Source organism: Papio anubis, chromosome 16 (genome assembly GCF_008728515.1).
Source record: "Papio anubis isolate 15944 chromosome 16, Panubis1.0, whole genome shotgun sequence".
Lineage (NCBI taxonomy): Eukaryota > Metazoa > Chordata > Mammalia > Primates > Cercopithecidae > Papio > Papio anubis.
In genome coordinates this window covers 17,958,363-17,986,206 of record NC_044991.1, presented here as the reverse complement: position 1 = coordinate 17,986,206, position 27,844 = coordinate 17,958,363, and the positions used below count along the sequence as shown (strand labels likewise).

At 46.9% G+C, this 27,844-nt stretch overlaps 2 protein-coding genes across 6 annotated transcripts in view; one reads left to right on the top strand and one right to left on the bottom strand.

The window, feature by feature from the left end:
- Positions 1 to 27,844, bottom strand: part of SYN3 (synapsin III) — a 543,931-nt gene that overhangs the window by 282,314 nt on the left and 233,773 nt on the right. The window lies entirely within an intron of this gene.
- TIMP3 (TIMP metallopeptidase inhibitor 3) overlaps positions 12,531 to 27,844 on the top strand; it is a 56,980-nt gene continuing 41,666 nt past the window's right edge. The window contains exon 1 of the mRNA NM_001168730.1: positions 12,531 to 12,651. Coding sequence (NP_001162201.1) covers positions 12,531 to 12,651 — 121 coding nt within the window. The remainder of the gene's footprint in view (positions 12,652 to 27,844) is intronic.

Here is a 27,844-nt window from a genome sequence, read left to right as displayed (position 1 = left end):
TCTGTCCAGGCACCAATTCAGGGTGCTTTCAGTTCCTGAATGACCTTTCTATAGGGTACTCCTAAGAAATAAACTCCAAACAGAATGTCCCAGCAATGCTTCTGTGTGGAGAATTATTAATACTTAAATATTTATGTGATTGGGGAAGCTTCCATGTTTCCTAATTCTGATTTTTCAGTAGCCTCTAAACTTCCTTAACTAAATTTAATCCAACAATTTGTTGAGGACCTACTGGGTATCAGTATTGTGTTACATTCTCGGAAGAGGAAATTCAATTAGCCATGTCAATTAGCTCACTTTCTAAAGAGGGAAAGTTACACAGAAACTGACAATCCCAGTTCAGGGTGATGAACTTCAAGTCAGTTCATCTCTGATGGGTGCTTCCAGCTTGGGTGGGAGGGAAGGCTACTTATAGATTGTCTTAATAATATTGACAGTGGCCATTCACTGATTGGCTGGCTCTGTGCCAGGAATTCTGCTAAACCCTTTCCACATATATCATCTTGTTTATTCCTTGTAATTCTGTGAGGTAGGTGCTATTGTTGTCCCTGTATTACAGACCAGGATACGTAGGCACAAGAAGGTTAAGTTACTTGTCGAAGGTAACGCAGTTAAGAAAAGGCAGTAGTGAGCTGGTAAATATTTAACAAGTAGCTCTACAGTACAAAAAACTCTCATTTGCAGTGTTTGCCAATTTCTGTGGTGTAAATACTTCCATCATATACAATTTTAAGTTACCAAGGTAATGCTCCTGAATGCAGTAGCACATCATTATATAAAATTTCCATCATACAGACACAACAGATGGAAGTTACCCTGAAAGCATAGACAAGAGTATACTGTAATAAATAATTAGGGAGTGAGGAATTTCAAGTGTTCATTAATATAATTTATTAGTTATAACATATAATTAAATTAAACTTTATTTATTTTTGAGACAGAGTCTCGCTCTGTCACCCAGGATGGAGTGCAGTGGCATGATCTCGGCTCACTGCAACCTCCACCTCCTGGGTTCAAGCAATTCTTGTGCTTCAGCCTCCCAATTAGCTGGGACTACAGGCACGTGCCACCACACCTGTAGTCCCAGCTAATTGGGAGTACAAATACAAAAACTGGGAGTCTCAGCTAATTGGGAGTAAAAATACAAAAATATAATTTTTTTGTATTTTTAGTAGAGACAGGGTTTACGCCATGTTGGCCAGGCTGGTCTCAAACTCCTGGCATCAAGTTATTAACCTGCTTCCGCCTCTCAAAGTGTGAGCCACTGTGCCCGGCCAAAATTTTAAATAACTCTTATGTTTAATGACTGACTTGCAAAATTCCCAAACGTATAACAATTGGCTCTGACAAGCCAGGGCGAGCCAGCGCCAGTGCAGCACTGGGGTCTCTAGAACCTTGCTCTTCACCATCGCAGACAAGTAAGGGTAGCTAGGAGAAAAGGTCCAGGGAACAGAATGGACAAAGACCTAAGACGTGACTACCAGAGAAGAGAAACACAATCACATTTAGTGTTCACAAAATCTTTTTAACTGATCACTAGAGTACACAGAGATAGTGAGGAATGCAGGATGGGACGCTGAACTTGGAAACCTGGCTCCACCACTATTAACTGTGTAACCTTGGCTACATTACTAAACGTCGCTGTGCCCCAGTGTTCTTTTCCATAAAATGGGCATGATCATAACAGCCCCTACATCATAGAGTTGTGTGAATTACATACGTTTACACTTGCATATTACATAGAATAGGACCTGGCACATAGCAGCATTCAGTAAATGTTACTTACTTATTGTTTGATCTTTGCAGCTGCCTCTGTGAATTAGATGTTTGCCTTCACTTTATAGGGATTCAATTTATGCTTAGAGAGCAATGGAGGAGGCTGGGGGAGATAGGACTCAAATGTTCTGATTCTAACTTCGGCGCTTACCCCAAGGGCTGGAAGGCATATTGACCGGGCTGAGGACTGTTCTCCAAGAGGGGCTGCCGACAAACTCGATGCCCTACTAAGTGTCACTTCTGATAGGGGCCATATCTAATTAATGGTTCCTCACCCTTGATTGGCAGGTACAGGCATTCTGCAAAGAAAGACCCATCTGGTTTCAGAAACTGGGCATCTGACCTTTGCATCCCTTCTTATTTTCCAAATGCTCACCTTCTGCTTGAGAAGGCAGGGTGGTGGCGTGGTTAAGAGGATGGGCTCTGGCTTCCGATTCCAGCACCTCAGCATACTGGCGATGTAATCTTGAGTAAGTGACATAATCTCTGTGTACCTTAGTTTTCACTGCTGATGGAAAGGGATGGCAATGGTGATCTCATTTACCTCATGGCTTTTACTATAAGAATTGGTACAAATTAATATATGCTAACTGCCTAGAAGAACACCTGGTACCCAGCAGGCACTCTATAGGAATTAGTTAAGACTATCAAGTGTTTTTTATTCTCTTTTGCCTCCTTTCTTCCAACCCTTCTTTGAGTATTAATTACAAAGTCAAAGGGGATATAAGCACATGCTCTTTCTTTATAAGCACAGGTCACTAGACTGTAGGCTACTTGAGGGCAGGAGCTGTTCTCATTCATCTTTATACCCCTGGGGCCACACCCTGGTATACATAGTGCCCAGTGAGAATTTACTGTGCCAGGCGCTGTGCCATGCATCTTATTCAGCTTACAGTGTTTGATCTTCATGAAAATCCTACGAGGTATGCATCTTTCCTCCCTTTTACCACGAGACAGCTGAGGCTCAGAGAGAGGCTAAGGAACTTGTTCAAGGTCAGAGTGAAAAAGCGAAGAAGGATTAAAACTCAGGCTTATGACATCACAGGCCTTGGTTGGTTCCTAACCTCCCTGTTGGGCTGCCTTCTAGAATATTCCATGGGAAATTTTGAGAGATTGTTAAATCCAACCCACTTGGTTTTACATTTAAAGAAAGGAGTCATTGATTTACTCAAGGTCACACAGATATTTTATGTGGTAGGACTAGGATAGTAACCTGGTATATTGCCTCAATCTCATGTTTGAAATTTCAGGAGGAAATGAAGCCAGGTTCATTAGCTGTTAAAATAGACTGATGAGTATGCCACCAGCTTGCCTCTGGGTTCTGGGCCCTATCTTTGTAATACAAATGTAAATTTCTTATGGCATCTATCAAAATTTTGAGTAAGGAAGGACACGCCCACACCCCTAGAAATTGCCTGCCAAGTCACTTCTCCTGCCTTCTCTCCATTGCAAACCAAATGAAACAGAGATGCATCTCACTTGCCTGCTGATAAAGCCCCCTCCCTGGCCATCAGAGGTAGGTACTATGCTTCTCTCTGCTTGGCTGCATCAAGAGCTCTGAGCACTCAATGAGAACCCAAAAGATAAAGAGAAAATCACCAGTGCTGCAAATGCCCCAATGAACCTGTGGGCACATTGACTTTGAAGTCTTCAGAAAGAGTGCTGGTTTGGAAAGCGACCCCTGCATCTGAATCACAGCTCTGCCACTTCCTTGCATGTAAGAAACTGAACATGCAATTTAACTTCTTTGAGCCTCAGTTTCCTTAAAATAGGCATAATACCATAATACCTAGTACCTATTATTAAGGGTTGTGAGGATTAGAGGGAATATTGTATTGAAAGTGCCTTGTACATAGCAGGTATTCAACTAATGCAAGTTCTTCTCTTTTACTCGTCTTAGAAACATTTTTCAGCTTATCATTCCAACGTTGACGAGTTGCAGAGCAGGGAGATAATTATTTACTGATTATCTCTCATGGACCCAGCACTGAATTAGAGCAGCCTGGAGTGACGGGAAGATGACGAGGACTAAGGGGTCTGATTGTTTGTTTGCTTCTGCCAATAATCTGGTGTCTACCTCTCTAGGCCTGTTTGTGTATCTGTAAAATGAGGGAGTTCAACTTGGTAACCCACAGCTCTCTCCTAGTTCTGACCTTCTGTCTTACCATGATATGAGTTCCTAAACACCTCCCTGCTGCCTGGTTGGATAGTTAGCTCTACGATCTCATGGCACACTTGACTATCGCACTGTAGTTCTTACCACCAACTATTACTTTCTTGTCTTTTTCTCCCAGAAGACTGGGAGCTCCTTGGGAACAGGTCTATGCCTTGTTCATGGTGGTATCTCCAGGGCCTAGCATGGAGTAATAGACATTCTGTCAATGTCTGGTGGATATCTGAAGGAAGGAGGGAAGGAAGGAGAGGACCCTGTCCCTTTCCTCCAAAGACTTGGTCATCACACTATGACACATAAGATGTGAGGCAAATGGAGATTGTCAGTGGAGGATTCATAATTAAGGGCACACCCAGAACCTGGAAACAAGGTCGTCTGTCTTACTGAAGCCATACACTCATGCACCATGCTTGTGCTTAGCCATCTGTGGTAGTAAATCAACATACAGCAAGGGCAGATTTGAAAATCTGGGAATACCAGAGCCCAAACAAGTTGACCTGGGGGTAATCTTTCAGTGGTGGCTTATATACTAAAATGTAGAAGCTAAATGAATTCCAATATTCCAAGTGCAAAAAAAGTGTTGCAGAAGAGAAGGATGGAGTGGCCAGCCTGGTGCCGAGAACCAAGAAGATCCAAGAGCCCGCAGTTGGCATTTGTGTGTCCAGCATTGCCACTGTTCAGGAAGAGAGGCTTTGGCCAGTGGTTGTGAGCACTGGCATTTCCTCAGCAAAGCTTTTGCTTCCAGGAAAAGGAGAATTCCAGGATATCTCAGCTGAAAGACCCTTCCTATGATGCCCTCAATCCCTGTGTTCTGAATCTACATACACCAAAGCAACCTTCTGATGAGAAACTAGCTTCACATGAAGCTCTTTGTGACGATCAGGAGGAAAATATGGGGGTGGTGTTGAGATGAGTCCTCTAGCCTATGTGACAATGAAATACCTCACGAGAAACAAGCCCAGTGGGATTGTGGTTGGTTTGTTGGGCTCTTAGGATCAGTCTGTGAGACTGATCAACTGAGGGAGCCTCATCTAGTTGAGTTTCTGGACCCAAGGAGCTGGATTTCAGAACCTCTGTTAGGGTGAATGTGTGAAGGCGATACTCTGACTCCTCCTTTTCTCCACTCCATTCATTGGTTAGTTTATTCCTTTAATATTTGTTAAGTGCCTACTATGTGCATATGCTGTGTTAGGCAGTCACAGAAGAAGTACCTGGATTTGCTCAAAATGTAGAGGAGAACCAGGGATATCAACCACTAGGGGCAACAGAGTGTGTGAGGAGCCCAGCTGGAAGCCTGGAGGACCCAGGGAGGTGGGAGGTGAGTGAGAGAAGAGGAGAGGCCTGAGAGGGGGTGGTCCATTCTGCTGGGGCAGAGAGAGGACCAGAAAACATTCACTAATTGGTGACTCTAGCTGAATCCTGAAAGATGAATATGTGATTCCTGGCAGATGAGGTGGAGGAGGGTGGGGGAATACACTGGCGGCGGCTGGATTCCAGGCCAAGAGTGCATTGTGAACAAGGCTCAGAGAAACCGATAGCTGGCATATAAAGGGTTGGAAGAGGGCAGCATGGGTTTAGAGAGATAAGCAAGAACAGGGCCTGCTGTTGTATAACTGCAGGGGCAGCCATCTCATTGTATTCTCTGTGAAGAGGGCCTCCTCCAGCTGTGGACCGTGGGGCCCTGGGGAAGAGCCAGATCACAGAGGGCCTTGTTTGTCTTTGGAGCTTAAGACTTTGTTCAGAAAGCCACGGAGCACAAGTGAATCATTTCAAGCAAAGAATAGCATGCTTTCAGATTTATATTTTAAAAAATGTACAGAAGCAGCAATGCAAAGTTGAAGTTGAAAGACTCTGGGGAGGGTAACCAATTACGTCACTATTGAAATTGTCAGGAAAGAATCCACGGGGGCCTGATCCAAGGTAGAAATGGTAAGCCTGAGAGGAAGGGATGGTTAGAAGACATGTGGATAGTGAGAATCTATAGGACCTGGTGAGTGATGGTGTCATCCTCCAGAATGGGTAACCCCGGAGGGGACTAGGGGAAAAGACAATGAGTTTTGGACACCTGGAGTCCGAGGAGGCCATAGGATCTCCAGGTGAAATTGGGCAGGAGGAAGCTGGAGATAGAAGACAAGCAATCAGAGGGACACTGTTGCTTGCAGTGTGCACTCCAGTGCACATAGCATGGTAGAGACCATGGGGGTACTTGGGGTTGGCCAGGGAGAGTGTGGAGGCTAAAAGGGAAGGGGGGAGAGCCAAGAACAGAAAATTGGGAAAAAGCTACATTTTAATTTCAGGAAGAACCCGAGGAGTCTGCCAAGAAGACTGAGAAGGTACAGTTGGAAAGGTAGAAAGCGAAATCCCAGAGAGAGTAGGGTCTCAGCAGCCAAGTTTAAATAAGGATGCCATCAATGGTGTTAACTGCTCTTTGGACTGTCCCCACAGCACAGGACAAGACCATGTCAGTTCCAGCAGGTTCCACTGAAGAGAGCTCATGTGCCTTGGAGAAACAAGACCTCCAGCCCAGTCTAACAGGAGACCAACCACATGTCCATCCCATTCCCTCCCAGGGCATGAGAGCGCCTGCCCGAGATGCTCATGTGTATTCTCTGTGTGAAGCTGTGCATGCAACCTTCAAAGAAACCACAAAGGAGCTACTCGTTTTTAAAGGAAAAACACATGAACTCCAGAGCATAAGGAAGACATTAAAACAGGGTTGGGGAGAAGTTCTTCCCCTTCCATTTCATATTACCCTTCAAAGAAATAACTGACTGCTTGAATATATGGCCATTAGAACACACATACACACACATACACGCACATGAAAACAAGAACTGGAATATTTGACTCTGCTTTCCATTTCCCACCACCCTAGATAACACAGGATACAACACGGCTTTACTGCACACATATGTTTTCTGGCTTAAAAACACTGGGAGTAGATCCCTGTCGAAAGAAATATGAAAACCTCAGGATTCATGCGAATGTAGCCAGAGACTCTTACGGAGGGATCTTCACTTTGCTGGCAGGGCTGGGGGAGAGCTGGGGCAATTTTACTGCCATGAAATTGGCTCCAGATGGAGGCAAGGAAAGGTGTTTACCCCCTGCTGGTGTCAGACACAGAGAGAGCCTGCAGTACCTAGCATCTTAGGCTCAGAATTGCCCAGTGGTAGGCAGTAACCCCACTGAGGGTCTGGCCAGGGCTCAGAGGGATGGGTGGACCAGGCTGTCTGTTGCTTGGAAAAGGCCATTTTGAATATAATGACTTTCACATGGACTGTGGGGCTTGGGGGAAGGCATTGTGGCTAGGGTCTGGAGGGGAAGAGGGAGGAAAGCAAACAGGAGCTTCCCTATGAGGCAACAGAAATGACAGCACCTTCTCCAGGTTGAATTTCCAAAACCCAGCTCTGCCCTGGAAGAGTGGGACTGTGGCATCCTCTGCAGTGTTCCCAAACCACCCTAAGGCCCCCAAACCAATGATTCACAACTACGTTGCTTCCCCAGAGAGCATCTCCCCCTTTGGTTGACATGTGGCCAGCTCAGGGGTGGAGGAGCTCCGGCAGCCACGAACCCAGACGGGATGTTGACTGAGAGCTTTGTGGCCATGGCAGATGGGAGGGGTGAGCTTCACCCACTCAAAGGCACCCGCACCCCACCGATGAGTGTGGAATTGTGCTCTCCCGCCCTCGCAGTGAGACGACCGACCAGGTCTGCAGACTGAGCAAATGGGTGTTCTCTGGCTTATAGCGCCCCCTAGCACTGGCCAGAGGGATAGAGCTCCGTGAACTCTCCAAGGAGCCACCACGACCTGCCTGTCCGAATGCTGGAAAGGGGTCGGTGGTGCTGATCATTGGACCCATTCAACCCATACTTATTAAATTCGTTGTTACCAACACTTGATCCCTGTTTACTAGGGGCTTACAGTCCAGGAAGGGAAACCGGTGGGTAAACAATCACATTAGAGTCAGCTAAGTATTGTCGAAGAAGTTAATACAGGGTGTTGTGGGGATACATGGGAGAGGAATCAGAGGAGGTTTCCTGGAGGAGGTGACATCTAAGTTGAGGTCTGAAGGATGTGGAAGAATTCAATAACTTCTGAAGACCAAAAAAAATGGAGATAAAAAAGACTCCTTCCTAACCTTTTAGTGCTATGATCCAAGAGACAAACGAGCAGGTGAACACACAACTACACTGGGCTCCACCGGAAGCCAGACCCCGTCTCTCCGAGGACTTTGGCATCACAATCTTCTCTGAAATTCTGTTTTCAGCATCGATTCTTGGGGGAGGTAGCAGTATAGGAAGTCAGTGTTGGTTGAGAAACTGATGGATGGTCTTCAGTCCTGGGTACGTTCCCCTGTGTCAAACCTGTTCAAATGGCAGGACTCATCTCCCCTTCAGAAGCATTCACTTGTCCTTCAGAATTTTCCGTGGAACCTTGGAGTTTCTGAGGCGAGAGGGATCCTAGATACCACTGAGTTCTATCTTTCATCCAATAAACACAGAAGTCGACGCCTGGACAGGCAAAGTGACCTGACTGAGGCAGGTGCACAGCTATTCCGTAACACTGGGAATGAATCTCAGGTATTTTGATTTTTTTTTCCACTCTACTCTCTTTTCATTTCCCAGAAACAACGTTTTCATGTGCCTTTCTATGGTGATATGTTTGGAATGCATTAGCTAGTAATTTAGGAAGGGAAAAAATAGATAAACCTGTCATGAGGATAAACCTGTATTTCTTCTGATTGGCTCAGAGGGCGATTATTATCATAGTAGAGAATTATTTAATCCATGTATGTAAAAGTTCTCTGTGGGCTAAGCACTGTACAAAGAGACTCACACGAATCTGTCTGCAGATCGGAAAAGCAGATACGAGATCTGTGAATGGCTGGGGTTTCCAAGGCCACAGTTCAAGCATGGGCCACACCTTACAGGACTGACCCCTGCAAATGGGCACGTTCCTTCACCTGTCTGAACCTTCTTTTTCCCACATTTAAAACAAGGATGGGTAGTTTCTGAGGTCCTTTTTACGACTTCTCTTCCTACAGACTCTAGCTTCCTATAACTTGATACACAGAGGGTGGATATGAACTCACCTTTCCTAGAAAAGTTCCAGGAAAGGGAATACCAGGTCATCCTGGTAGGTGGGTAGACAGGCCAGATAGATCTTGAAACTTATTCAGTTCTTCCCAGATTTATAAATCTATCATTGTTCTTAGCTGTCAAGGGAAAGCAGGAGAGCCTGCATCTTCATTCTTTTTTTTGTTTTGTTTTTGTTTTTTTGAGATGGAGTCTCGCTCTGTTGCCCAGGCTGGAGTGCAGTGGAGCGCTCTCCGCTCACTGCAAGCTCCGCCTCCCGGGTTCACGCCATTCTCCTGCCTCAGCCTCCCGAGTAGGTGGGACTACAGGCGCCCACCACCACGTCTGGCTGGTTAATTTTTGTATTTTTAGTAGAGACGGGGTTTCACCGTGTTAGCCAGGATGGTCTCGATCTCCTGACCTCGTGATCTGCCCACCTCGGCCTCCCAAAGTGCTGGGATTACAGGCGTGAGCCACCGCACCCAGCCTGCATCTTCATTCTTACCGTTAGCCTCAGGTTCACCCCACCTATCTTATTAAGTGGCATTGAATAAACAATTCTTACATATTATTAGGCTCATGGACACCATGACATCCAGACTGATGGGTGCCTGCTGAAGGGGGTGACCCTAGCAGGAGGACTGCCCTACGCAAGGATTCATGGAGTTTGCTCTTTCTTTTCCTTACGGTGAGAACCAAACTGCTTTCACACGGTGGGCAGAGGGGAACTGACTCAGGTTAGGAATAAGAGAGAACATCCCAACTGAAAAGCTCTTGGAATTCGCTGAACTTCAAGACACTGTGTGGACCAGCTTAGGATCAGGAGTGAGAAGAAATTAACCGAAAGGTGATTTCATTACTTTTCAGCTGGAAAAAAGATCAGATTACACTTGTGCTTTCATAATTAAGTAGCTGCCGGAATAAAACGCTTCAGATGCTTTCTATGAGAAAACTGCTGCTTGAAGTTCAGCGGAAGTTATCTACTTGATACTTAAATTCCAGGCAAGGCCTTCCGTTGGAGAAAATATCGGCACTTTGGACAAAACTGTAACGTGAAAAGAAAGAGAAGAGAGGGCCTCTATCATGTAAGATGCTTATCCAAAGTGGATTTGGTCTGGAAAGTCTTCTAAAACCTTCCACATGACTGTGGAATAAGTCATGTGGAGTACGGGGATAAGCGAATCTCTCAAATTCCACCACGTACGCCCTCATTCAACCTGGATCCTTAGAGTGGCCTCCAGGGCACTCTTTGCTCAGGACTCAGTCAGCTGTTGGCCACACCCATGCTCTCCAGTCTCCTGAGACCCTATTTGGTTCTCAGAGGGCTAAAAAGCAGTGTGGTTAAATATCTCAGGACTCAAAGTATTCTTACTGTGGTTGGAGAAGTGATAGAATCACACCCCATAAAACAATGAAAACAGTGCTAGAAAAACGTCGAGAGACAGAAATATCTCTAAGAGGCCACAGTTAGAGTGAAGGCAGGGAGGGTTTTTAAAGCTGGGCGGTGGGCCGGGGCGGGGGGGACAAGTCAAAATCATGTGGAAACTGGTTTCCCTTTCCTATGGCTAAAATGCTCAAACGGGAGAAAGGAGTTTCAAAAATGTTCTTGGAAATAAAATACCATCTCTCATGAATTCTTCGGCCTCTGCTGTCCCAGTGTCACTTCTCTGAGATGTAAACAGACGAGTTCTGAGAAAGAAGCTGAACTTGCATTTCTCCCTATTTCTATTTGTTCCAAACTTGTAGCATTTCTAACAGGATGAAGTGGAAGAGAAAGGAAAAGAGACGCAAGTGTAGAAAGATGGAAGATCCCAGCTGCAAATGGCCATTTGCAGTTAGATGGAACAGCTGCTGATGTTCAGGGAAATGCATGTCTCTCTTCAGATGGGAAGGGGCAGTGGAAAGGGGTGACTTGAGTTCCTGGCTGGCTACCAATCATCCCATCTTTCTGTGTGGGTTCCTCATCTGGAAAGTGGCAGTGATACTTGTGCTTGCTTTTCCTATCTACAAAGATTATTGTGAGAGCTATAAGGTGAGGTACAAAATCCCACTTTTAAAAATACAAAGCAGAATCAAGATGTCAATAATAAGGATAGTAATTGTGTTAGTTATTTGCAATCATCCATTATAGTTAGTCATCTAGGATCCTGGATCATTCTCCTGGTTTTACTAGAGTTTTGGATCAGCTCACCCCCAAATCCCTTGCTGAAGGGTGGAGCCCTGTCAGCCATGGGCGGGGAACCACTTCCTCTTGCCTTTCTACTTTCTGTCTTCCAAACATGCCCAGGGCCTTTGCACCTGCTGTTCCCCCTGCCTGGTACCTCTCTCCTGTGGCTTGCCCCATAGCTGATCCTTCTCTTTGTCCACTTCTCAACGAAGATGGCACTTCAGGGAGCCCTTCCCTTGCTGTTGCAGAGAGAGCAGCGCCCTCCCCAGTCACGTCCAACCCTGAACTGTTTTGTTTTCTTCATAGCCCTAGCATCATAGAAAAGCACCCTGTGCATTCGTTGATGTGCACAGGGGCAAGGGCTTTGTGTTGCTTAACCCAGCATCCTGAACCGTGTTTGTTGAATGAATACAGAACCCCATTTGCTCTGGGGCAGCATAGAAAAACAGTCTTCTATCATATATCATAGCCAGCTGCAAACAGCAGATGGCTTCCCATATCCCAGAGAGTAAGAACGAGAGAGAGAGAGAGAGAGAGACAGAGAGAGTGTTTGGGTCTTCCTCCTCTGTCCCTGCTCGGGGTAGCAGTCAGCATTCCCCCACTGGTTCCACCAGGCTCAGTCAAGGTCTCTAGGACATGGCCACCCCTGACCTGTGTAAACGGTCCTGCTGGGGTGGGTGGGTGGTAGTTCGTGCTGGTTTGGGTCAGAGGCACCCAGTGGCCCAGGTGAGCGTGGGGCGAGGGCGCAGACGAGAAGGGGCATGAGGGCGCCGCTCGGAGGACCCAGCTGCAAGCACCGGTCCCGGGCGCGCCCCAGCCCACCCACTCGCGTGCCCACGGCGGTATTATTCCCTATAAGGATCTGAACGGTCCGGGGGCGGCCCCGCCCCGTTGCCCCGTGCCCCCGGCCCCGCCCCCTTTTTGGAGGGCCGATGAGGTAATGCGGCTCTGCCATTGGTCTGAGGGGGCGGGCCCCAACAGCCCGAGGCGGGGTCCCCGGGGGCCCAGCGCTATATCACTCGGCCGCCCAGGCAGCGGAGCAGAGCGGGCAGCAGGAAGGCGGCGGGTGCTCAGACGGCTTCTCCTCCTCCTCTTGCTCCTCCAGCTCCTGCTCCTTCGCAGGGAGGCCGCCCGCGGAGTCCTGCGCCAGCGCCGAGGCAGCCTCGCCGCACCCCATCCCGTCCCGCCGGGCACTCGGAGGGCAGCGCGCCGGAGGCCAAAGTTGCCCCGCACGGCCCGGTGGGCAAGCGAGCTCGGGCTGCAGCGGCCCCGCCGGCGGCGCGCACGGCAACTTTGGAGAGGCGAGCAGCAGCCCCGGCAGCGGCAGCAGCAGCGGCAATGACTCCTTGGCTCGGGCTCATCGTGCTCCTGGGCAGCTGGAGCCTGGGGGACTGGGGCGCCGAGGCGTGCACATGCTCGCCCAGCCACCCCCAGGACGCCTTCTGCAACTCCGACATCGGTAAGCGCTCCTGGTGCCCCGCCCGAGCTCCAAGCTGCAGCTGGGACTGCAGCGCTGCTTAGGGAGGCAGGGCGAGCCCTACTCCTTTCCTCTGCCCCAGGAGAGGGGCAAACGGGGTTGGGACGGAGTGGAGAAACTCGATGTCCTTGGGCGGGGGCGCTGGCATAACTGAGAGGGGAAGATGCCCTGCAGAGGAAGCTCACAGTGGCTGAGTGAGCCCCTGGCCGCCTTTGCTTTCCTAACTTAGGGCGTGGGGTTCCTACTGGTCCTTTTGACATCTGGAAAATGTCCCCATTCACTACTAACGAGGAAGGGCTAGAAGAGAAGGGTGAGGAAAGGGTGGGTTCCCCAAACTTGGAATACTAACTAAAGTGCTGGGAAATTGAATAGTTTAAAAAAAAAAAAAGTTGCCAGCCATGTGCACGGAAAGTTGCAGGAGAAACTCGGAGTACTCCGAGTCTGCATCATCGCCTGCGCCCATGAAATTCATTCTTTTCACTGAGACCCAACCCAGCTGCAGGCTTCCCAAGCAAGCGCTAACTGAGCTTCTGGGACTGCCAAGTTTGGGTGGATTTAAGGGGGAAAATGAGGAGAAAGCTGTGGCGTTGACCCACCCCCTGGAGGCAATGTGTTTGAGAGTGTTGATAGCCAGCAGAAGGTGGCGTGTGCGAGGGGTCACTGACCACATAGCTGTGAAAATTCACAGGAAGGCTATTTTTTTTTTCCTTGAATGCATGTGGGGAGGGGGAGAATGGGCAGTGGAAAACAGATTTGTCACCAAAAGAACAAAGCTGCCAAGGGGTCACATCAGAGACCCTGTAATGAGTAGACCTCCTACTCCTTAGCCTGTATGGAGGGCCCCGAGAGCATCCTGGGGGGCTTGTCTGGGAGTGTTTGGGACAGTCGTGTTTGGATGGCCAAAGGCGGAGTGGCATCTGGGAAACATTTCTCTCCTCCTTTCCAGCCCATAAAGTGTGCAAGTCCAGTGGCCCTCCTGGGAGAATGTGTGTGTTTACACGCTGGGCTGGGCGGTGGGGTGGGACAGCCTTGCCGCCCTCTGCCTGTGTCGATTCAGAGGTGAAGAATGGAGCGTGTGTGTTTTAAGTACAGTCATAAAGGAGAAGGAAATTTTCCACTGAGTCTTGGGTGAGGGACTCTACCAGTGTGTTGTGGTGAGGAGGGGGAGGAGGCAGGAGCTTGGCAGGGGAGACAGTGGAGGCCAGGAGGGGCACTGCTGGTGGGCTGGGCTGAGCCTAGAGGTCAGAGTGGGGGTGTGGTGACCAGAATGTCAGTGCAGTTGGCAGCTGAGGGTGTTTGTGTGACCTGAGGTCACCCTTGTAAGAGGCTCCCTGGGGCCTGCAGGGTACATCCTCCCCTCCCCCTCCGGGGGAACCCAGCTGGTCCTGGGTTTGTGGATTGCTTAGAAAGATCCTTTTGGGCAGCCTGAAGCCTGGGGAGGGTTTTCCTCCCTCTTCCCGTGACCACCTCCACCCACATTCCACTTATCCTTTCCCTCCTCATCCCAGTTGGTGACATTCCCACCTGATTAGTGTGGGGAGTTGCTGCTGCGGCTGAGTTCCAGTTTTGCCCAGGGGGAGCGCACACATGCGGCCAGGAGGCTGGCAGGTGGAATCAGGGTGTGCAGGGGTGCAGCCCAAGTCTTTTTCTGCTGGAAAATGAGCTGGGTGGGTTCATCTGTGTTTTTTTGGTATGTCGTGGGAGTGGGTCCCCATTCTTCCCCCTTGCCCTTTGCTTTGGGGTTTCTACCCTAGAAATTGACGACGGAAAAGTGCAAACAGCGTGAGTAGATCCTGCTTCCAATGGGGGCCTTCCCGTCTGTTTACTGCTTAGGTTTCCTGCGGTGGGTCTGAGTGATGCAGAAAGTTTCTTACAATTTCTCTGGATTGATTCAAGAAATAGCTCCCTTGCTCCTCTTCATAAATTTCCCAGAGAAAAGCTAAGTTACCAGGAAGTACCCAAAGACCAGGAGATTATGGAATCTAAAAGAAAAAAAAGAAACAAAAAATCTTCGATGCTCTGGCACAGATCCCAAATTGTTCTGCCTGGCTTTGGTGCACTGCACTAGTGGCAGGGATGAGCTAATGCTTTTAAAATGGGAGGTGTGGGTGTGAGCTGCTTGCCTGCCGACCTCCCTCGCCTTGCACAGCAACCTGCTGGCATCCAGTACTTGGCTCCCAAGTTTCCTTGCTCAGAGCCTTTCTGGTTTCCAGTCTGGGTTGAAACTCTGTCCATTCTCTCCCTCAAAAAAATGTGAAGGAGCTCCCCATTCCTTGGGACCTGCACAACCCCACCAGTCAACTTTGTAGCCCCCTAAAGGTGTTCATGCAAGCCTGTCAACTTCCTCTTTTAAAACCATCATGGTGGTTTTCTCTTCATGGCTTGGTGCCATGTTGGCCTAGCAAAAGGCACAGGAGGCCTGGCCCGGCCCTCTCCCGGGGGGCTGCCTGATGGCCTTTCCCTCTCTCTCTGCTCATCCACAGGTGTCTCTTTCTGTCTTTTTTCCCCAAAGTCCTAGGGCCTGGCATGGCGTTCTGGGGGAGGAGGAGTTAAAAGGTGTTTCTATGGCAACTCCAGGCCCTGTACCCTATGGAAGTGTTTAGGAGAATAATAAACTACATGACGACTTATAAGACACACTGTTGGGGAAAGAAAGGGACTTGGAAGCAGGCAGGATGTCTGTGGCCCCCCCTCCCTGGCCAGTCATTGCCCCTGAAACTCCTGACAAAACCTTAACTCTAGAAGAGGAATGGGAGGGGGCTGGGGATGAAGGAGGCAGCCTCGGCCAGGGCAGATCCACTCTGGCAGCTCTGTCCAGCTTAGGAAGGGCGGGCTGTGCCAAGGGCTTTCTGAAAATGTTCATGCGTGAGTGTGTGTGTGGCTTCTGCAAAGGTGGCGGGCAGGCCTGAGGGGGGTACAGCAGAGAGAGAGAATTTTGCTTCAGAATGCCAAGCCCTTCTCTCCTCCTCTCCGGCCACCTTTGCATGGGAGGAATGGGGCTGTAGGATAGAGCATGTTTGGGGCCTGCCTCTGAGCCTGTTGGGAATTTGAGCATGAGGCTCAGCTGGGGGGCCGGCTGCCAGCCCCAGAGGATGGCCCCTGGATATCTCCAAATTGTTTTGACAGGGGCCAGTGCCAGCAGATTTTTTCAGGATCAGATCTGAAGTTGTCGTTTTAGCAAAGAAGCCATTTTCAAAGAAACCAGATCCATTCCCTCTCCCTCTCACACACAATGACACCTCAACACTGGGCTTTGCAACTTAAGGAAAATAGAAAGAATCAGACTTTGGAGAGGTGCCAGCACTTGGTAGGGCAAGTCTGGGGGACCCAGGCTGTGGATATCTTGGGAGCCATGGAAAGAGGAGAGCTGTTATCCGGCTGGAGGAAGGAAGAGGCATCTCTCAGGCCCCTCCTGGTTGCAAGCACTTCCCAAATGCCATCTCTTTCACCCCCTCCCCCGCCCAGCAACCTTAAGAGTAGGCATTGCACCCATTTTTCAGAAGGAAAACACTGAGGCTGAAGAGACTGTGCTTGTCTACAGCCACCTAGTTGCTAAATGATACAGCTAAAACATATTATCAGTTATACCATGCTTCAAAAACGTGTCAACTTTCATTGACACATGATATTCTAAGGTGACCAGGAGATGGAATGGATGGTTAACATTTGAAGAATGCCTTTCTTCTACATTTGGGTTTTCTTTAAAAATATGAAGACAGCCAAAATGGCCAGAGGTTTTAGTTAAACATCATCTTCAGGGAGGGAGAGCTTATTGTTATTCTAGGGTATCATAGAGGAAAATTCTAATGTTCTTTGGATATCAGAACTGGAAAAGACCCTTGAAGCTATCAAGTCTCAGTAATAAAAGGACCTGGTTTGTCTCACTGTGGCCCAGGGAGAAGTAAAGTTAATAGAGACAAGCCATTTCAGGGCTTCAAGACTCTTCACTTACAGGTGGGGACGAGTTAGAGGTCCCCAGGGGAAGGTACCCAGTCTGCCAGTGTGGTGGGAGGAAAGCCAGGGGGGTAGTCAGGAGACTGGGTCTCAGCTGGAGAAGGTGCCCCTCGGACAGTTCTGTGTCCCTTTCACAGTCCCTGGATAGATAAGGCTAGAAAAGTGGCCACAGAAGTAGCTTGGGTTGAGGGATTTTTGTTTGTTTTGCAGGAACAGCAGGAACCATTCAGCTCCACTGCTGAATGGCACATTCCAACAGGTTCATTAATTAAAAACAAAAACAAAAACACAATTCTCCATTGCATTTGGCTTTTACCATTCCAGCCAGTATGGACAAGGAGGCCGCTTCTTCTACCTTTTGTCGTAGTCAACTCCTGGGTGGCCTTGAGAGGCAGGGTGGGGTGGTGGAAAGGCAATGGGGAGGGCAGATCCGAGCTCCACTCCTTCCTCTGGGGCTTGCTGGCTGTGTGTGCCTAGGCACATACGGGCAATCTTTGAGCTTTAGTTTTCTTATTTATACAAGGGGAATAACAATTTGTACCATCTTGGCCTGTTTTATCTACATTTTAAGAGCTACAAGTATATGCATGCATTCTATGTCCATGTATGTATCTCTGTGTATATGATACATTGCTAAACGATATATTTATGATCTATGATATATCCATTTCTATTTATCATCTATCTATCTAAAATCGGAGAAGAGTAAAATCTTTTCTGATTACTTTTTCAGAAAAGTGTGTTACTTGTTGCACACTTTAGTTCCTTCTCCAAATCCTTTTCTTCCTATACATTTACATACATAGGCACCCATAGCAAATCTATAGTTTTTCCCTTAGAAACATGAATAGTAGAACACTAAAAATAGTGGAATACCACATAATATCACATATAGTATTCTGCTTGTTTCCCATTCAACAATGTGTACTTGAGATCTTTCTACTTAATATATTTATAACTGTCAGAGGGGCACCTTCTCCAGATGGTACCCAGTCTCCTGACTGACCCCTGGCTTTCCTCCCACCACACTGGCAGACTGGGTAGCTCCCCCTGGGGACTCCCAACTCATCTCCACCTTTAAGGGAAGAGTCTTGGAGCCCTGAAATGTCTTGTCTCTATTATCTTTACTTCTCCCTGGGCCACAGTGAGACAAACAAAGTCCTTTTATTACTGTGGATTGATGGTTTGGAGGATATATACATATATAAAAAATTTCTTGTATGTATTTCATGAGGTTATAATTTTAAACAGCTAATAAGTATAGAGTGATTACTATGTGCCAGGCATTATTCTAAGTCATTAACTTACATTAACTCATTTAATGCTCTCAGTTTTATAAAGGAAAGTGTGCTATTTTCATCTCCATTTCACAGCTGAGGAAACTGAGGCTTAGAAAAATGAGGTAACTTGTTTAAGGTTATACTGCTAGCAAGGAATAGAGCCTGTATTTAAGCCCCTTCACCCTGGCTCTAAAATATATTCAACAACTATACTATAGATCACATTATACTATATCATATTATATATGTTACTACATACTCTTATAAGTATATAATGTACGTTTTCCATTTTAATAGTTCCTGCCAATTTGGCCTCCACAGTGGCTGTGTTAACATAGTTCTTTTCATATATGCAATATGAGGGGATGGAGGAGTATGAGAGCCCTGTGCTTAAGAGACTTCCATGCTTCTCTCAAATAGAAAAACAATTTATAATTTGTATTGACTTTTTCAGTTTTTTTTTTCTTTTCCTTCTTTTTGTCTCTTTGAAAGGGAGCAAAATTAGGGCCATGAAGATCAAGTTAACGGGAGTATTTTCATAGGGCGAGGAAGGCTGCAATGTCAGGAAAGCTGTGGTCCTTGACTTGTTGCATGTTGGAGTAATTCGGTTGAAGATAGTTTTATTTATGTATTTATTTTGCTTTCATAATAAGCAATGGACCATTTATTATACCAAGTTGTTTGACTTTGAGGACTCACATGGACTCAGGTTCAAAGGTATATGTGACTGTGTTTTGAACACACATACACAGGGTTTTGCTTTCTGACTCAAAGCTGTCCACTGGCGAGGCTCATGGTGGCAGCAAGGGCACTCACTGCTCTGTCTCCCTTCTTGTTGCATATGGATGGCGCTTGGGTGACAGCGGTGGGATGGTCACAAGGAGGAGGATGGACTGCCGAGAGGGAGGCTGGATGGACCCCAGCCAAGAAGGACACTGGAGTCTCATTATTATGGGAGCTAGAAGGGCTGGTTTAGGAAAGAATTCCTGTTCTGATGGAAGCTCTTCAGTGGACTCTTAGGAAAAAGTATCATCAAATGGCTTTTACAAGGGCCAGTGTGGACCCTGCCCACCTCATCCTCATAGTCTCCTCACTGGTCTGTCCTGCTCCAGCTGTTCATACTCTGTCTCTCTGGCTCTTGGCCTGTGACACCCCCTCGGTTTTGAACACTCCTCATGAACTTCTCCTTCTCTAGGTCTCCTTTGGTTCCTTTCCCTGGTCACTCCTTGGCATTGGTACCAGATGAACAGTCATAAACCGTGCCCATATTTTAAGCATGCTTAAAAATGCCATCTCTAGTAAAAGCCAAATTCTCCAAAGCTGCATGGGAAGCTCCCAGAGGGGATCATTCTTGTGCTGGGAGAGAGAACTTAGGGCTGTGTGCCACCCAGAGGGATGCACCTAACCCACTTGAGAGGGAAAGCACCCACTATGCTCTCTGCATTACTTGATAAGTCTAGTCCTGTCTTCTGGTGGACATGATACCCTAGCACCCTCCCAGAGAAGCAAGTGGAGATTTCTAAATGCCAAGCCTGCAGGAGATCACCAACATAATACTGTAATGACTTTTCACAGTAAGTGTGGTGCACTTACTATGTGCCAGGCATGGTCCCAAGCTCCTTACTTGCGTATCAGTCATCCCAGCTGCCTGATGAGCCGTCTCAGGCTAGGGAAGCCAAATGGCTTGCCCCAGCTCACACCACTTGCAACCTACACTTGCTTAGCCTATCTCCAAAACCTGTGTTTCCAATCAGTCTCTTGTATAGACCAAGGGCTACAACTTTTTAGACTTGGGAAGATTCTACCCGTTTTGTGACCTCTCCACGTGAGTCTTTGGCTCCCCACTGTTGGGCAGCCCCCGTCAGTCTGCTTATCTTTGGTTTTCTTCCTCTCCAGATGTGCCTTCCTTGCTGTCCCCAAATTTTATTACTGTATAGTCAGTTCTGGGATCCTAACATAACCAAGCCTCATCTCCTAACCCAGGACCCTTTCAACTGTCTCAGTGGTTCCCAGCCTTTTCAACACTAAGAAATTTTTTAAAATTAATTTTTCCCTTCAATGAGTTCTGTGTTTGGAACAGTTATCCATCACAATTTCATGTGTTGAGTGTTGATTAACTTTCCATTAAAAAACAAATTAAAATATAACTAGAACTGCTGATACTAGCCAGTCATTCTTCTGACACAATCAGCTAATATACTAATTAATTACAGCCCAAAGCAAGGACCGGTTGGTGTTTTTGTAAGCCTGGGAAGCTTTCTCATGGGTTCCTGGGTGATTGCGTTGTCGAATTTGGGTTGACTTACTGATATGCCAAAAATAGCTCCTGCCTTCTTTGGTATATCGCTGTCCTTTGCCCCTCCTGAGAATGGTGCTTTAGTTTCATGCCAACTTAGCATCTCTTCTCCCCGTGGGCAGGTCCCATGCACTTACTGCGATTGTCACTTCTCCCTGTTACCCACAGTGCTGGCACCATGCCTGGGATAGACAGCAGGTCGCTGATGTGTCCTGGTTGAGGTTTCTATCCTTTCAGAGGAGGTGATATGGGTTCAGGTATTTTCCTGTGTTCATGTCTGGCATCCAGGGGTACACAAAGTATTGATTCTAGCTAAAGGACTTACTAAATACTGTTTGACAGGAGGTCAACAGGTGTCTATCTGGGCTGCAGTGGAACTAAGAGGTCTTTTTGTTCAGTTGTTAAAAAATTAGTGTTTGTGGCTGCAGAGGGGCCCCAGAGAACCTTTTCTGATCCATTTAGAGGCCACCTGTATGGCCAGGATGGCTTTGCTGTCACAGAAGGGACAGTCCACACTACCCAACACTCAAGTCTGATTTATGTTCATGTAAATCCGATCACCTAATGGTGGCATTCACGGCTTGGAGACAAGAAACTTTAAGTGTTTCCAGGCCTGCAGCCACTTGGCTTTTTGTGGGGGTGGGGAAGGGAAGGAAAGCTGTAGGATCCGGCCTCAGAGAGCCCAAGGTAAAGTTCAGTTAGTGGAAAAACAGAGCCCTAGATGATTGGGCGAGGCAGGGGGTGGGTGTTGAGGAGCGGAGGAGAGGGGAAGTCTTGAGCTGACCAAGCCTCCAAGAGCCATTCCGGAACCAGAGATCTTAAATATTACATGGCAATTATCCCCTCTGCCTCTGCCCATGAGGGTGCCAAGAAGAGCTGTTTCATTCAGAAACTTCAGGGCTCCTGCAATCCCTGGATTAGGATGTGGGGATGGTGAGTTTCGCAACCAGGGTCAGATTTCACGAAGACTTACTTTCGTGACTTGAGGTGTTTGACTAAGGTGTTTGCATTTCATGTATTAGGAAGGGCTCCCTTTTGACTTAGACTTTATCATTATGAATAAACTCCCTGCCTTTTAGATTTGGAAACATAATAGCTCTCGTGAGCTCTGCTACTCCCAAGCTCGGGCGGGTTCTTTGCCTCAGTTTCCTCATCTCTAAAATGGGGGGACATATATTATGTACCACGTGGTAACTTCATTGGCAATTAAGTGAAATACTTCACGGAATGTTTAGCACTAAATATTCCTTAGTGTTGAAAGGCTGGGAACCACTGAGACAGTTGAAAGGGTGCTGGGTTAGGAGATAAGGCTTGGTTATGTTAGGATCCCAGAACTGACTACACAGTAATAAAATTAGGGGGCAGCAGGGAAGGCATGTCTGGAGAGGAAGAAAACCAAAGATAAGCAGACTGAGGGGGCGCCCAACAGTGGGGAGCCAAAGACTCACAGGGAGAGGTCGCAAAGTGGGTAGAATCTTCCCAAGTCTAAAAAGTTGTAGCCCTTGGTCTATACAAGAGACTGATTCCTGGCACAGAACAGCTCGATAAGAATAAGCATGAGCTTTTAGTAGTAGTGTTGTTACAGAGCAGAGCTGATATTCTCACTTCACTTTCGGTAAGGAAAAGGGGGCTCTGAGGTGTGATGTGATGTTTTCCAGGGTCATATACAGACAGCTGAGCTTCAGAGTCGTGGTTTGACCCCCCCCACCTCCAAATCTAATGTGTTCCATTTTGTCACGGTGCTTCCCGTGGGACACAGAAAGAAACAACAAAGTTCCTACTCTATTTTCACAACTCTTCACATTTGAGAGTCTTAAGTCCATTTGATCTCATTTGATGACAACCTCCCAACGAGGAAAGCAGGATGGTATTGGGGGGTCAGTCATAGTTCCCAGTTAGTGGATGTCAGTACTGAGAATGGCGGGGTTCAGTGGCTTAGCCATATAGCCAATACGTGGAATGGGATTGGAACCCATGTCTTCCAAGGCCAAGCCCAACACTTGTCAAGGATCTGGTGCTGCCCTTCCCTCTTTAGACAGCTCCCACTGATAAGCAGAGGTAGAAGTCACTGGAGTAGCCAAAGAGAGGGCCCTAGAAATGGATTGGTGACAATGAACTTGGCTGAAGAGTCAGCACCTGCTCCCCTATCCACTGCCAGGGCTGGGAGGTGCAGTGTGGCATGGAGGAGGAGCACTGGCTGGAGTTAGGAGGCCTGAGGTCTAGTCCTAGTTCATCATCTGACTCTGGAGTCCCCTTGGTGATGATGACCTCCCTGGGTTTGGTCTCTTATCTGTAAAACAGCAGGATTGGCTCTATGTGGTGTGTATTTCACTGAATGCCTACTATGGTCAAGTTTTTCTGGCTCTAAGTTCCCTTGGAAAGGGCTCTCTACTTTAGCTGATAACTGAGCACCTAAATCTGTCAACGACACCCTTTAGTAGGTAACTTTGTTAGAAATATGGTCTATTAAGATAAGGGCCAGGATTTCTGTGGTTGCAAAAGTGGATGCGGGCTCTGAACAAAACCTCTAATGAGCTGAGATACTTTATCAGATGACATATTTGACCACTAAACTTCCTGTTGGAGCAGGGCTGATTTGCCAAACAGATAGCAACCTTGCAGACTTAGTTGATGGTTAGAATTAAGACTCAAGGTCACTTCAGGGCCTGTCATTGATCGCGGGAGGGCTTGATAAAAATTGAACCTCATTAATACCACTAGAGAAGCTGATGGAGAAGAAGTGGGATTAAGACTCAATACTCATCAAAATAAGGCTTTCCTTATCCACAGTCTACCTGAGAAGTCCCTCACTCTGGAAAATGTGGTTCATTGCTCAGCTCAAATATTTTCTGCAGCTGAGAGGACTTCTCCGTGGAAGACTGGCTCAGATGAACACATGAGTGATCCGATAGAACTTCTGTTTAAGTGAATGAGGAGGGCGTTTGGAAGACACAGATCAAATGTGTGCCCCACTGGGCAGTCACTATCTGCTCCCTGATAGGGAGAAACCCCAGTGATGGGACAGAAAGCTCCAAAGATCCTGAGGAATTTTGGAGGGTCAAACTTCACCACTGGAAGGACTGAGAGATCTAAGAAGCTCAGAATCCAGGTTGGTCTCCAGTCTGCAGTTCTGAACAAATGGGTGCAGTGGGAAAAAGCTTATACTTGAGGTGGGAAGGTAGGTGTGGGTTCCAGTTCCTTTTTTGGCGGATTCTCTTTTGGCCTGGATTTTCTCACTTGTCATCCAGGCCTTGTCACAAACCCAGTGCCTACAGGGACCAGGCACAGAAGCTGGATATTTGAGTACCAGACGTACTGGAATATTACTCACTCCTGCCAAATATGTATATGGTTCCCCATTCTCTTGGCTTCCATTTTGGAGAGTTAAACAAGTACTAAAAATGATTTCTTTGTTATAAGACAAGCAATAAAACAGTAGGCAAGTGTGATGATAAACAGCATCTGAGCTTTGGCTTTGGAGGTGGAGAGACAATAGAGAGTGGCAGTAACTGTGGTGAACCGTACAGTCTAGGTCCCTTCTGGAGGGGCAGCTGCTGTCCAGCTCCAGCCTATTAGGATGTGAGTCCAGTGATGCCAGATTTCTAGTCTCTCAGGATAAGCAAGAAATCCGAATGTTTAATGTAACATCTTCTGAAAAGACACACACACACACACACACACACACACACGGACCAAACAAAACATGTCCATGGGCCAGATTCAGCCTTATGGGTCACCAGTTTTGTGACCTGGAATCCATTTGATCTCTAGAATCGCCTTTCAATTCTCAGATCTCTGAGTGAGTAATACCCAATGTTTCTTTTTTCTGGCAAAATGTGTCCTGCGCTTCCCACACTTTCTGAGCTGCAGCACAGGTTCTGGAGTTAAACCACTTGGCTCAAACCTTGGCCTCGTTCATGGCTAGCTGCCTATCCCTGGACAAGTTAACTCTCTGGTCTCATTTTTCCTATCTGTAAAATGGAGAATGCAATAGTGCTTTTAACCTCATAGGTTGTGGGAGAATTCACTGACATAATGGAAATAAAAGGCCTGGCTTATTGCCTGGTATGTGGTAAGGGCCTGATAAATGTCAGCCATCATATTATTACTATGTGATATAACTGCCTCCCCTTCGATGGGAGCCAAGTCTTGCTCACCAGCTCATTGCCTGATATTAGTAGGCATTCAATGAAAGTATCAATGAATTAATGAGAACATTTGAGAAAGATAGCATTCCAGCCTTTCCAGGCAATAGTGTACTCGTGTGTGTGTGTGTGAGAAAGGGAGAGAGAGAGAGAGAGAGAGAGAGAGAAAGAAACCTAGATTGGTATTGCCCAGGAGAAACAGGATTGTGGCTACATGTGAGCCATGTATGCAATTTTGAATTTTCCCATAGTCACGTTTAAAAAAACGAGGAAAAAGTGAAATTAATTTTAATACTATACTTAACCCAATATGTATAAAATGTGACCATTTCAATATGTAATCAATTTTACACTTACTAATAAGATCTTATATTTTCAAAATTAAGTTTTTGACATCCAATATGTATTTTACACTCATAGCATATCTCAATTTGGACTAGTTGCATTTCAGCTACCTGTGGTTAGTGGCCACCACATTAATACTACAGCACGGGTCAAGATAATGTTCGCAAAGGCAAGGCATCTTTCCCTCCCCATTTCTACTTGTTTCATGAACTGTGCACAGGGATGTGGGGCTGTTGGAGGTACATTTGGCTGACCAAGGCTCAGAGGCTACTGACAGTTTTGCTGCAAGTCACTTCTAGGCCGTGTGGGTCCCAGTGCAGGGAACCCATGTGCCGTGACACTAGAGAAGCCATCTGATCCAGTTCTCTCACTTGACAGATGGGGAAACTGAGGTCCAAAGAGGTATAGCAGCTTGGTTTAAGAGCTAGAGATGGAACTGGAACAAAAATAATAACAATTTGATAATGTTTAACATTGATTGATTTGTTTTTATATGCCAAGACCTTTCTAAGCATTATCTCCTTTCAACTCTCATAACCACTCATTGAGGTAGACGCTCTTATTTATACTTTGCAGATGAAAAAAATTGAGACTTAAGAGGAATTAAATATGAAAGCAGCTACCATTTACTGACAGCTATTTAAAGACCTTTATATACATATATACACATAATAAATTCTATTCTTTACTATAAACATACGTATCAGAAATTATTAGTGTCATCATCCTCGTCCTCCTCATTCCACTTTGCAGATGAAAATACTGAGGCTCTGAGAGAGACTAGGTAACTTGCCTAGTATGTACCTACACAGTGAAGCCAGATTTGAGCCAGGCCTCCTGACTCCAGAGTTCAAGCTATCTCACCAATTCTGCCCACAGTCACCCTACTCTATGATGGCAGAGCTAGTATTTGAGCAGGTGTGTCTGTTCTGTGGTCTGTGGTCTTCACCGCCCCACTAGACAGCCTGGATTTTTCTGCTCTTGAGTCCCAACACTTTCTGCCTTACTGTGTTGCTGGTAAAGAACAGAACAGGGAGGCTTTTGACTCCAGCACTGATTGAAGGGCCCAGGCAGAGCAGGCTCGTCTCCTCTGGCTTGGCTGGTTCCCAGGCTGCCCTAACCCATGAAGCCAGATTCTTGGCCAAGTTAAGCAGGGTGGGAAGAACACTTGTCCATTCCGCCTTCCCAGTTGGGCGAGGTCAGTGTACCAGGTTGGAAAGTGGTATGTGTCTAATTGCAGGGGCGGGGGGGCCCAGAGGATTAACACTCTTTAAATAGACATCAGAAAACTAAGAATAGCCTTGCTGCCTGGAAATTGATGGGCATTCCTGACTACGGGCCATCATACTCAGTAGGTGCTCAATAAACATGGGTGAAATACAGGAATAAACAAATACTGAAAATGGGTCATTGGGTGAGCACTTAGCCAGTAAAACTCTGCACTGTATATAAAAAGAACTTCGGACTGAGGTTATATGAGTCTTCCTGCAGGCTGGAGACCTCTGTTACCTTCACTTCTCTACTTTTGCTGCCGGGAGACCAGCTTTTTTATTTTTGGCGAGGAGAACAGCAGGCAGTTCAAATGTCAGGGAAACACAAGTTCAGCTTGCTTTTTCCTTATTTCTGTCTTGTTACCTGCTATCCTGCCAGGTTAGAAAGATGGAATCACTCCCTTTTGCCCTATCATCAAGACTTTAGTGTTCCCTGGAGCACTGTAAATTTGCCATCAGACTTGGATCATCCTCTAATACCAAGCTCCCGGGTGCTTTGTGAAGGCTGCCTCATTGTCTTGCTGAGAAGAATTAAGATCGCTTCCCTGGCAGGAATTCAGCAGCACCTCTTGTAAGTCATCAGGTGTGCTGTAAGGACAGGGCAGGCAACATTTCTTTGTACTGTGGGAAGGCGTAAGTCAGTGTTTCTCAAGGTGTGATCCTCATACCACCAATCTTAAGAAATGTTCTTTGGAGCCGGGTGCAGCGGCTCACGCATGTGAGCCCACCTTGGGAGGCTGAGGCGGGAGGATCACTTGAGCCCAGGAATTGAAGACCAGCCTGGGTCACATAGTAAGATTCTCTGTCTCTACCAATTTAAAAAAAAGAAAAAGAAAAGGTGGTTGGGCCTGTAGTCCCAGTTACTCTGGAGGCTTAGGTGGGAGAATCGCTTGAGTCCAGGAGATTGAGGCTGCAATGAGCCATGATTGTGCCACTGCTCTCCAGCCAGGGTGACAGAGCAAGACCTTATCTCAAAAAAAAAAAAAAAGTTATTTGGGAGAGCTGTTTATTGTATTCCCCTCTTGGAGATACATGTGGCTAGTAGCATAGTAAAGGCTCTGAGAAGTCCTGCTACATGGTGACCTGTTTAGCTGTTTAAAACAGTGTTCTCTGAACATATCTAGCCAAGGAACTAATTTTCCCAAGAAGCACCTACAAATGCAGTTGGTGAGACACTGCCCAGATGAGGATTCTGAAAACCCCCTTTGCCCACTTGCCTGCCATTGTGATTGCTGAGTAAGAAAGAAGAAAGTAGGAGGTATCATCTGCATTACACAGGGAAGCTGCTCTTCTAGGGTTGCCAAACAGAAATGGCTGTAGTGGTGCCAGTGGGTGTTTTGTAGGGACCAGAAGAAAAAGGAGGAAGGGAAGGGTGACCTTCAAGGTCACACATTTGCCAGATTTAAAGTTCCTTCCTGTGCTCATGGCTTGTTTTATAATCTTGCTTGGCTCAGTTCTGGGCACACATCAGATTCTTAAATCCTAGGATCTTGTTTATACCGTTAAGACATGACTGAAGGACAGTGTGGTGAGTGTGAAGGTGAGATGTTTCTGATTGAAGGTCCAGGGGACAGGCACTCTGGGAGCAGGTAATGAGCAGCAGGGGACATACCGGTGCAACGCCACCCTGGTCCCCTGGTCATCTGGGCCAGATCTCTCCCCTCTCTTCTATACTTCTCTTGTATCACCGTCCTAATTAATTTACCAATAGGAGCACCTTTGGGATTCTGATTAAAGCTATGCATACAAATTTCAAGAGGTTCAGAAATTCTCCTAAAAGCTATCTTGGATCATTAGAACACTTGCCCTAGAGTATCACTGAGTCAATGATGGTGTTGACACTAAACAGCAACAAAATCCCCCAAAAAAGGTAACCTAACTTAG